At 39.6% G+C, this 12,020-nt stretch overlaps 1 protein-coding gene across 1 annotated transcript; it reads right to left on the bottom strand.

The window, feature by feature from the left end:
- Positions 1-3,601: 3,601 nt before the first annotated feature.
- Positions 3,602-4,153, bottom strand: LOC137633035 (uncharacterized). The gene has a single exon (XM_068365201.1). The coding sequence runs from the start codon at positions 4,151-4,153 to the stop codon at positions 3,602-3,604; it is 552 nt and encodes a 183-aa protein (XP_068221302.1).
- Positions 4,154-12,020: the final 7,867 nt, after the last annotated feature.

Genomic DNA, 12,020 nt, shown 5'->3' with positions numbered 1-12,020 from the left:
TGCCTTCTGAGATTCATAGTACGCCAGCATAACACTCTCTGGGAATGCTGCATTTATATTATATATGGTACTTCCGTTAATGGTGATATTTATATTATTTACATTTGCATGGTGGAAGAATAATGGGTTTCTTGTATAATCCCCTGAAAAAATGTCTCATATCAATTAGTGCCAGCGTCATTTCGTCTGGAATGCATAAACCAAAAGGTTCATCTATCATTATTGACGATTCATTAATCCCAACAACGTGTCTCATAAAGAGACTTACTGAATATGTATTGTATAGCCTTTGATAATAATGACTGATTCAATGCAGCCATTGCGTTATAATGAGGAGTGACATGATCTATCCATAACTTCGATTGCTGTATTGTCAAATTATTTAAATGTCCCTCCTTATGTGTTCATAACCCAACTATCATTCGCCAACTCTAATAGAGTTCTCAGATTGACAGAATCCATTAGATACATGTCAATAGTTGCTAAATCTAGTAATAGTTGGAAGTATGTGTTAAAGCTTGTGCATCTGCTTAACTTCCAAACGCCCCCCCCCCTCCTTAAATGTATCATCAGTGTACTGCCTCGTTATCCCGTGCTCTTCACAATAATAATCATAGAAATATCCACACCTCGCTATATTCTCAAGTGAGTCCGGCTTCACATTCATCAACATTTTCATATAAGATAAATAATTGTATAAATGACATGACTCGACCATCTTTTCATTCAGAAAGACTGATACGGACTTGAATAATGTATTACTCACCCCGTTTACTACTCCCACATTTTGTGCCGTTGTTAAATTGACACCATTTCTAGTAATACGAATGAATAATTCTGTTATACTCCATAAATCAAGAAAGGAACAGACCACCCCATTCACACGAAATTCTATATACGTATCAGATAATAACTGATTAATTCCCACATTACTGGGCATGAAGTCTACCCCCTCTTTAGAATTAATTTAACTTTCAATTAGTCTCTGCCTGTTAACATTTGGATATGATTCAGATATTCCTGCCATATACGAGGATACTGGAATCTTATTTCCACTTCCTGGGGTATTCGGTGTCATTCCAGCCATGATGTGAAGTTGAAAATTCTTAGTTATGAAATGAGATTAAAGAAAGGATACAAACCCTATGATGTCCCACGTCCTAATGAATGTAGAAGGTTATACACATCATTCTTATGCAATCTCCGCCTTCCTCCAAACTCCTCCTCAGTCTTACGAATCACTTTCAAACTTCTTCCTTTTTTTGACTTCCTTCTCTTTCCTGAACCTTTTAGAAGTCTTAACCCTGTTTGACTTCACTGCCTGAACCTCATGTTTTTTTTTTTTTTTTTAGAGATTCCTTTAATGATCTTTCTGCAGTGATCATATCGGACAGTACAGCCCTACCAAATTCCTTAGCTGAAGGATTGAGAGCCTTGAATATAAAAGGGCAATACCCTCCTAGCCACCCCTGATATAGCTGACAACACACTTCCTCCCTGTCTTTGAGTCGGATGAAATATTGAAATATCTTCTAGCCCACCACCTGTTCTTAGGGGTGTAAAAGAAAAAGCCTCCTAAATTCCTCTTCTGATGGTGGAACGAAAGTCAGCCTCATGATCTTGATCGTATCTACTCTGAAATGGTAATATAAAAAGAAAAACTCCACAATAGTACAGTCTCCTGCGATGGTCAATTGTCAATTAATGCTAGGTAGATCGGTATTTATTATTTTATTTACCTAACCCTGACATGGAGGACGCAGGTCACGCTATAGAGTTTACAACAAAACTTATAGTTCTCCCATTCTGATCCGTAATGATTATAGATATTTGATCCAACACCTATGTATTTAGTGGCTTATTTAATGTGTTATGAATACCTCTATTCTTGCCGTTATTTATATGGAAACATTCTAAAATATTTACAAGTCTGCCAGCAAAGTAACTCGGCTGTATCACATCCGAATAGATACACATATAATCAACTTTCAGATGGGAATGTATTGCTTGAACCCTCTCTTTTCTCTCCTTTTCCATGGATTATATATTCTGTATCATCTCTGAAGCCCAGCAGATTGGATGCTTCAATGCTGAAAGTTATATGAATTGTCTGCACATCCCCCTTCCTGAATGAATCACCCTTAACATATTGCATGGTTATTTTTTTGTGAGTCATCCCATTTGAATATGGTGCTGCGTTTAATGAATGCTGAATATCTATCACTAAAATAAACCTTTAATTCCTTATTTTTCCGCATGATTTTATGTAAGGTATATGATGCCTGGCTTTCTAGAAAAAATCTAACAATACTCCCAGTAATGTTTTCATCCACCTTTCTCGCATTTTTAAATGTCTACACCACCGTAGCTATTCGGTGACTTTTCAGTTTCGTAAAGTTTCTTTAAAATTGAGTTATGCCTTTTTCTCACCATTGAAAAATGACTTGATACTCGGTCTCCCCTACTATGTTAGTACGAAGTTGTAATTCTTCTGGAGTGTTCGGTCCCAGATCCACTAATAAATAACCATACTTATTATGAGATAAAGCCCTTTTATATATTTCAGCAAAGTCAGGACTCTTCCTCTTGCCATACAACTGACGTCTGAGTATTTCGAGGTGACCAATATCCCTATTCCTCATTAATATATAATGAGAACAATTCAGACTTATACTTCTGCTAAATTTACCCGAGTGGAATACGTTCTGAGTTATAAATATTACTGAAATATTTGAGTGTCGACCTGCAGTGAATGCTTGTGACAAAGTTATTATCACAGTATCACACGCTTCTATAAAGCAATCATCAAGGACGAATAAGCCCAGATCTCCTACAGTACTGTCTGTATATTCAAAAGGATTCAGGATCTCCCTACTAATTCTAAATTTATTTCTAATTTCGGTATGCCGCCCTAAGGGATGATTGTCTACTCCACAGTACAGGATAGTGTGCAAGACTTCATGATATTTTTCGATAATCTTTTGAGCCAACTGTGTTTTCCCTGAATTGCTATATCCAGCAGGAGCGGAACGATTGTTTTGCCGCTAGCGTATTTCGTGCGGTCGTGAGACCTACCACTAACTAAAATAATCTGTAAAAAAAAATGGTTAGTGATAAATATATGAAATTTTAACTAATTACTCACCAATCATCACCTTATACTTGGAAGGGCCAAACTTGTTCTTCTTACAAGCTTCGAGTCGTCGGGGCATGGAAGAAATCAAGTTTTCACAAAGCGCTGGGTCAATGCTTTCCCAGACCTCGCGTATGGCGGCCTTGAGTTTTTCAACTGTAGAGACGTCCCTGTCCTATAATTTGCGTTTAATAAACGCCCAAAGGTTCTCAATAGGTGAGAGGTCAGAGGAATTAGTTGGCCACTTATTTGAAAGCTTAATGTAACAATCAGAAAACCAATTAAGGATCAAAGTAGTTGTGTGGCAACGTGCCCCGTCCTGTTGAAAAGTGTCACAGCCAGTCTTTTCAAAACTCGACTCTAAAACATCATTCAATAATGTATAATAAATTTGTTGGTTAACCCTTACGTTCTTCTCAAACACAACCAACTCTCCAACACCACCAAAACCCACACAACCCCATACCATTACCCCCGCAGGGTACTTTTCACGCCTTTGGCAAAGCCTTTCGAACAATAGCCAGAACTAACTAAGAACGTTGCTTCATCTTCATCACTAAACAACACTCGTTTCCACTCATCTACACCCCATTGACCATATTCCTTGACAAAATCCTTTCTTTGAACCTTATGTTTAGCTGTAATAAGGGGCTTCTTCCACGCAACAACTTTCTTGAAACCTAGGTTTTTGCTAAGATACTTGCGCACTGTCCTAACAGCCACGTTTCCCAAAATGTTTGAGTTTTCTTCCTTAAATTTACATGCACTGTGAGTAGGATGAAGCTCTGCCTCACGTTTCAACACCGTAAGAGTTCGCTCAGACACTTTCAAAGACCTCCCAGTGCTCTTTGAATGGATGGGTACGGTGGTACCCCCCCACGCCCTATACTTAGCAAGGATGTTCCTTATGGTTCTCGGCTTTACACCAGTTTGTTCACTTATTTGTTTTGTTTTTAAACCTATTTTGTGACCCTCTATCACTCTCACAATGTTCTCGTGGGATGTATAACCCGTGGACATTATTATTATGGTCACTACAACACTCTAAACCCAAGTGCTTAGGTCAAAATTTGGGTTTAAGCATGCACAGTAAGTCTCACAAACCTTCCTCTAGGCACTTCCGGGAGAGACTAACGGGTTAGTGCAGTCCACCCACGCACTCAGGGAAGAATGAGAAAGATGCTAATTAGTGATTTTTTTGCTCAGGTATTTTCTAACGGAAGTTAGACCGTATTTACCGCTTTTCACAGCTATTGATTTGCCGCGCGTACTAGCGGCAAAATAATCGTACCGCTACTGTATTATTATCCTGGATGGGGAGGAAAATAATTTGTCACGTCTTTAGGAAGCTTGAAGTTGTCATTGTGAAGGTGTGAAGGCCAATGAGGAACTATTTCAATATATACATATCTATAAATTATATTATAGCAGGTGTTCAGTTTAGTGAAACGCTGGATTTATAATTTCTAAAATTTTATTTACATTTATTTAGAGTTTCAAAATTTTGTATTTCCTTCATTCAAGTGGGTGCTATTATATATAAAAGTCTTTATTTAGATCTGTTTACACAAGGTGTTTTTAATGTTACCATTATTAGGGCGTGAGCTACTAGAAACATTATGGAAATTTAATGATGATGAGGATGTTTTGCTGTTTTTCTTTTAAACCAAACGAGTTACAGATGCATTTACGGACTTGAATCAGGTCAGTGTCACAGTCAGTGCTATTTACCATGAGTTAGGGATGAGAAGGTGAGTATTAGAGGAAAAAAAAGTGAGAGGTGTACTGCTGTAGCAGGAAGTAGCGGTTAAGAGGTGAAGTCTTCGCCTTCGTCACGAATTTCAACCTCTGTGATAATTATTCTACCAGTCTGTATACCCCTTCTCTTCTTGCGTGAATTGAGATTGTTGTGCATTCCCCTCCGTTTCATGCAACCTGTGGGAGAGACACCTGTCTGTAATGATACCATCCCAGATGTAGAGGGTGAAGAATGTGGAGGAGGAGGAGGAGGAGGGGAATATTGACTACGTACCCTCATCAGTGCATTGTTATTTTTACTCCTTCGTCTCAATAATTGACTTCTTGAGAAATCTTTGCAAAGAAAGAGTAGGATTAGGTCTTGGAGGAGGAGGAGGAGGGGCGAGAGGTTTCCACACAGTGTGATAGCCGAAGGGAGGGATGAAAGTTCATTAACCTTTCCAGCCATATCATCACGAACCTTTGGATGACCTTACGAGTAAGATTCATATGGCGTCAAGTAATCTCTCTTATCTTCGTAGGGAGATAGGGCCATCTTACGATCACGGGTTAAACACATAATCCCCTCAATATTTTGCAGGCTATACACTTCTTTTGTCAATATATCACTCTTCCCTATGGAATCCTTATATCGCTGATGTTCTATAGAATGTCGGATTGACTGCTGAATACCTTTAAGAGTGTTAGGTCGGCTATTCATTATCTTGTAAGAGTATACTTTAGGCTTGACACCTATAAATTTGGTGATGTGGTCATTTGCAGTCTCAAGCTTTAAGAGACCAAGACTCCCCTTCTCTCTTGCATGGTACAAATGATGGTCTTTGGGAAAGTTACTAAAGTCAAAATATTCCTTTAAAGGGCCTTTTAACTCATCTAGATTTTCAACTTCCAAAGTGAAAAAACTATCATTATTCATGTAAAGCAGCTTTGTCCTTTCACCGTATAATCTGACGAGGGTATCATAAAAGAAGTCATGCATAATCTTCTTTGATAAGTCTAGGATAGAGAAACCAATGTATATGGGAGAATCTGCCATAATATTCGTCATGGCGTGATTTACAATTACTCTTTCCTCATTGATGACATCAACAGACTTAAATGTATGTTTGACATTTCGGAGGAGTGTGTCTTCCTTGTCGACGATTACACTCTTGGCTGAGTAGTTTAACTGATTTTTAATCGTAACCCCAAAGAGAGAATTCATCAGAACTGTTATAATTGATTTCTTATCACAATCTGTCTCCCTCGCGCGCATAGCCGCACATCCTGCTATATACTCACGAAGGCAGTATTCCTGTCTGAATTTATACACCTTTCTGATAGTCGAAATCTTAAAATTTTTTCGTAGGATGTTGATATTCAGTTCCTTGAGGAGATCCTGAGAATATTTAGAGATCAGATCCTTTGTGATATTAAGAGGTTGTATAGCAAGGGGAAAGGCATCAGTTCTCACAGCCACAGAATCTTCAACATGCTCAGTGTCACATAGAATAAAATATCCAATATCGTCATGCGCATCAATAGACAAGATATCCCGTTGTCTGAAAGTAGCCAATTCTGAGAGGGATAACTCTGAAATATCATCAAGCAGCATTCCGAACTTTGTCATGACGGTCGGGTAAAGAGAGGTGAAATCTGCATACAGTATATATTGTGGTTTAGTCAATGAAGGATTAAAGTTAGGATTAATGGATATATTGTCGGTGATTGCGTGACGACGGATTAGACTGCAGAACCCTCCTCGAATATTTTCTCTTGATAAGTTGATACAGCTCTCCATCATTGATGAGTAGTTTTATAAGTGTTCTACAGAGAAAGGCTTCCAGAGAGAGAGAATGGCAGGTTAGGAAGTATGTGCAGTCTAGGCGGAAAGAAGAAAATAAGGCCTCTCTCCATGCCATAAAAATATCACACAGCATTGCAACATCAACTAGTAGGTATAATAAGGTATAGTCAAGGAGATTAACACATTGCAAAGCCTTCCATACGGATTTGATATTCATAATCATCTTCAAAAATTGAGGAACTCGTCAACCTATCATTGAATTTAGTTCTTGTTGGGATACCATCTTTAAGAAGGATGTCATACCCCGTAACATAATCATAAGGGTAGAATTGTTTGCCAGTCTTAAGTATGAGATCCTTTACTTCATCTGCATATCCTTCCAACAATCGATTTGTTATATGCAGTGAGCCATTATTACGAATATGACTCCTAGCCAGATTGGAAATGCTGCCTCTTATTATATTGACTGAATCTACGAATTTTATCCTGCTTACAGTGCCGTGATAAAATTTTAAACCGTAATTCTTCAAGATATTAAATCTAAATTAAGGAGAGGCATGCTTTAATATGAGGGGTAAATCATAGGGCAAATTATGTAAGTACACTCGGAAGGTTGGAACATCCTTAATGTTAAGATTGCATTTATTACATAGTGTTCTTATAATTATAATATTGTAAATAATGCAAATGATGCCGATTTTTACATATATTCTCATTAAATTTAACTTTACATACATTGCACTCCACAGCCTCTTTGAAATCCTTTAAGCTTTTCTCAGTCATATGAAGGGGATATTTTTGCAAACTTTCGCAAATATCCTTCGTCACTTGTCAGATTATGAGCATCACATCAATGCAGTCTTCCCCGTGACCGATTCTGTGACTTACATACTCGCATGTTCTACCATTAATGATAACATACGCATAAGCAAAGGACTTTTGTTTAGATATTATTTTCTGATCTCCAGGTGTGTATATATTATACGCCTTGAGGTCCATGAAAGTAATGTGAGACCTTTTAAGTAAGGCAGCCTTGTTTTTAAAGGTTTTATACGAGTCACGTGGTGAGTAAGACACTGTTGTTATACTTTGGCAGCAAAATGTGCGCGAGTGAGAGAGGTCATCCGAGGAAAAGAATGTTAAGCATTTCTTGCATATACTTTGAATCCTCTTATGACGTATTTGACTCTGATGTCTGCATAGACACTTCATGAAAGTGAGCAGGTTTCTAATAAGGGCAACTTGAACATCATTTATTAGTAGGAGAGGAACAAAATGAGTGGCTGGGGGTTCCATCCTGTCCTGGCTAAATGAACGGTGTAATGATTTTTATTATTTACTTAATTGGATTTCTCTATTTTCTTCAAGGCATAGATGTAGATGTTAGTTATCTTTCTCAATAGTCTTTAAGTTTCCCAGGATATACCTGCTGTTGGGTTAAAGTTAATATTAATATTAACCCCTATTTTATTCCTAACGTTTCTATGCAAATGCCCTGGCTGATTTTCTTGCTTGGCTGTAATAATAAAGAATGCAATTAGGGAAGTGATAAGGCAATTATAACAGCTATTAATATTGATTATATTCTTGGCTCCTCCAACACCTGCGGGATATGGTGTAAAGTGACCAACATTACCCAATTCTCTACGGCTGACTAATAACTCCATATTTGTTATTTTCCTTATATTCCATCCGGATCCTTCAACTGCATTCATTCTTTCCTCTAGCATGACAGGTAGATTTCCCAAAGTGTGATTAATGAACTCATCCTCCTCGCCCAGGGTGACTATGACAGGTGTTGTTCGCAGGTAAAAGAAGTTGGAAATACTAGTCCCGTTGTCAGTCATTTTTCTTATCTCCATTTTCAAGGTGAGGGAAATATTTCCCGAGAATCTGTCACTCTTATTTAAGGCAGTCTTGATCGTCTCTATAATTGTCTATGACTCGAAACACAATTAATAATGCATCTGTAACTCGCCACATTCAGGGGTATGTCGAAGATTCGGAAGACGTTTTGCAACTTTGGATGTCTGGGAGAGTCTTCACCATTCCGATCTTCCGAGGAAGAAGGAGGCTGTCGCCCACCACCACCAACACGGTAGGGAGCAGTAGAAGAAGAGGTGGAGGCAACTTAACTATTAGGAGACGGGGAAGAGGGGAAAGGCTCACCGGCTTCAAGATCCTCCAGAAGAGCTTCAGTGCAGGAGACTACTATTCTCCCATCTTGGCTGGTTGGCAAGATTCTGTAGTCGGAGGGGAAAGGTTCACCGGCATCGATATCATTCAGAAGAGCTTCAGTGCTTGACTTCTTCCCAGTCATCTTGCGTTGGCATCATTCCGTAGTCAGACCATCGAAGTAAAGTATTGCAGTCCTCATTTATCTCCCTTAGTTCCTGTGATGAGGGGCTATGAGGGTGGTTGACATCTCTATCCACATTCGTGGACCTAACAATGTCACTGCCTTCACCCATAATTCCTGGGAAAGGTAAGAGGCATGTTTTAAAAATAAATACTCGTCATATATATACTTTTCCAGATTGAAAGAGGTTAAAAATTGTGTAGATACAGTGGTACCTCTACATACGAATTTAATCCGTTCCAGAACCAACTTCGGATGTAGAAAATGTTCGGATGTAGAAACTAATTTTCCCATAAGAATACATTGAAATAGGATTAATCCGTGGTTGAGCCCAAAAACCTATGATAACTTCTTAATAAACTACTACACATAATTTCCCATGAGAATAATGCACACTAAATTAGATAATAGACATGTAAATAAGAAGAATTAGCAAAAAAATGATAAATAAGAAACTGGTTTTTAGCGTCACTTTACCTTAGAAACTCCAGCGCAGGTGTTGTTGTTCTTGCTACGCAGAGAGGAGACGGACGGGCGGCGAGGAGGTAGAGAGGTTAACTACGATAAACGTACACTACCGTAACTTATTCTAACTTGCACTAAGTGAACTTTAACATAACTTAGCTAATTTTTTTTTTATTTTTATATTCTATATTTTTTTTACATTTTCTTTTTTTCTTTTTGATGATTAATTTTAATCACTTTCACACTCTACACTTAAAATTGACTGAATTTCTTTCGCTTCACTCTTTGCCGTTTTCTTTGTTTCACTTTCTTCCGCTTCACTCTTTGCCGTTTTCTTCGAATCACTTACATCCTCTTCATCACGAGTTCGCTTCGTAGTTTTTTTAAAGAAATTATTGATAGATAGTTGCTTGGTACGGGTTTTCAGAATGTTTCGAAAGTGAGTTAGGGAAACATCATCGAACTGCGAAACTACACGACAAACCTGCAATTTTTTTGGGTGGTATTTGTCGAAGTCGACCACGTCTTGATATTTTCCTAACACCTCGTTTATATGCGCCGAACCTAACACATGTTCTACCTCCTCGCTCCCTTCCTCGTCATCACTCATGTGCTCAGACATAGCATGGAGTTCCTTGAGCTCATCTGTGGTAAGTTCGTCGTGATGTTCGGCAACGAGTTCCGTAACGTCTTCTGCGTCGACCTCCAGACCCATGGACTTGCCAAGGGAGACGATTTCCTCTACGGCTTCCGCTGCACCCACCACGGGATCAGGTTCGGGGTCAAAACTTTCGAAATCTCGGGAAGAAACTGCATCAGGCCACAGCTTCTTCCAGGCAGAATTGAGGGTCCGTCGAGTTAATCCCACCCAAGCCTGATCTATGATCTTCAAGCAGTGCACGATGTTGAAGTGGCTCCTCCAAAATTCACGCAAAGTTAAGTTGGTGCTTTGCGTGACATTAAAGCACTGCTTAAATAAGTGCTTGGTGTACAGCTTCTTAAAATTAGAGATGACTTGCTGGTCCATGGGCTGGAGGATAGAGGTGGTATTCGGTGGAAGATACAGCACCTTTATGAACTTGAATTCATCGAAGATATCATCTTCAAGTCCGGGGGGGTGAGCGGGTGCATTGTCAAGGCAAAGCAGGCACTTTAAAGGCAATTTCTGTTCATGAAGATACTTCTTCACAGAAGGGCCGAAAAATTGGTTAACCCATTGCACAAAGAACTGCCTAGTGACCCAGGCCTTCGAGTTGGATCGCCAGAAAACTTGAAGCTGGTCCTTATCGACGTTGTGTGCCTTAAAGGCCCTAGGGTTCTCGGAATGGTAAGCCAGTAAGAGCTTGACTTTAAAGTCCCCGCTAGCGTTGGCACATAGGGCAAGAGTCAACCGATCCTTCGTTGGCTTATGCCGAGGCAATTTCTTCTCTTCGGCGGTGATGTAGGTTCGACTGGGCATCTCCTTCCAAAACAGCCCGGTTTCATCACAATTAAACACTTGCTGCTCTACGTAGCCTTCTTCCAGCACGATCCTTTCGAAGTTCTTGACAAAGTCAGCTGCAGCCTTTGTGTCCGCACTAGCAGCCTCTCCGTGGCGAACAACTGAATGAATCCCGGACCGTTTCTTAAATTTCTCAAACCAGCCACGAGATGCCTTGAAATCATCTGAGGAAGGCTCGGTTGAACTCTCCCCAGCATCACCCCCAGAGCTCTCCTCCTTCAAGTCCGTAAAGATGGCTTGCGCCTTCTCGCAGATGACGGTCTCGGTGATGGTGTCGCCAACGATATCTCTGTCCTTGATCCACACTACCAGAAGTCGTTCCATCTCTTCTATGATAGTGCTACGGTGTTTTGAAATTATGGTGATCCCCTTAGAAGGTTTCACTGCTTTAATAGCTTCCTTCTGTTTAAGGATTGTCGAGATCGTCGACATATTACGGCCATACTGTTTAGCAAGTTCACTCACGCGGACGCCACGGTCATGTTTTTCAATAATTTCTTGCTTTACGTTTAAAGCATTTCCTTCTTCCTTTTCTCACCACTATCGCTTGAAAAAATAACCCTTTTAGGACCCATACTTTACGTAAATTACCGTTAAAGGATGCACGTAAAAAATCACGATTAAAACACAGTTAACAGCAGAACGCACTGGGCACAACCGCAAGAAGCCGACGAGAACAGAGGACTGACCCGAGCCGCGCTAATTGAGGGTCCCTCCGAGGTCGAAGTGCTGCCTTCTATTGGCGGAAATAAAAAACACTTAGGCGCTATGAGCACCGACTACGCGTACGAGTATTGTTTACTTCGGGTGTCGAAAAAAACATTCGGGTGTAGAGTAGGAACGTGTTCGAATTGTACTGCGCGTGTCGAAAAATTCGGATACAACCGGTACGACGAAAATTGCTTACTTCGTGTGTCAAAATAAAATTCGTGTGTAGAGTCAAAAATTTGCTCGAATTTTACTTCAGATGTTGGAAAATTCGGATGTAAATACGTTTGTGTGTAGAGGTTCCACTGTA

This window comes from Palaemon carinicauda, chromosome 42, assembly GCF_036898095.1.
Source record: "Palaemon carinicauda isolate YSFRI2023 chromosome 42, ASM3689809v2, whole genome shotgun sequence".
Taxonomy (NCBI): domain Eukaryota; kingdom Metazoa; phylum Arthropoda; class Malacostraca; order Decapoda; family Palaemonidae; genus Palaemon; species Palaemon carinicauda.
This window is presented reverse-complemented; position numbering and strand designations above follow the sequence as displayed.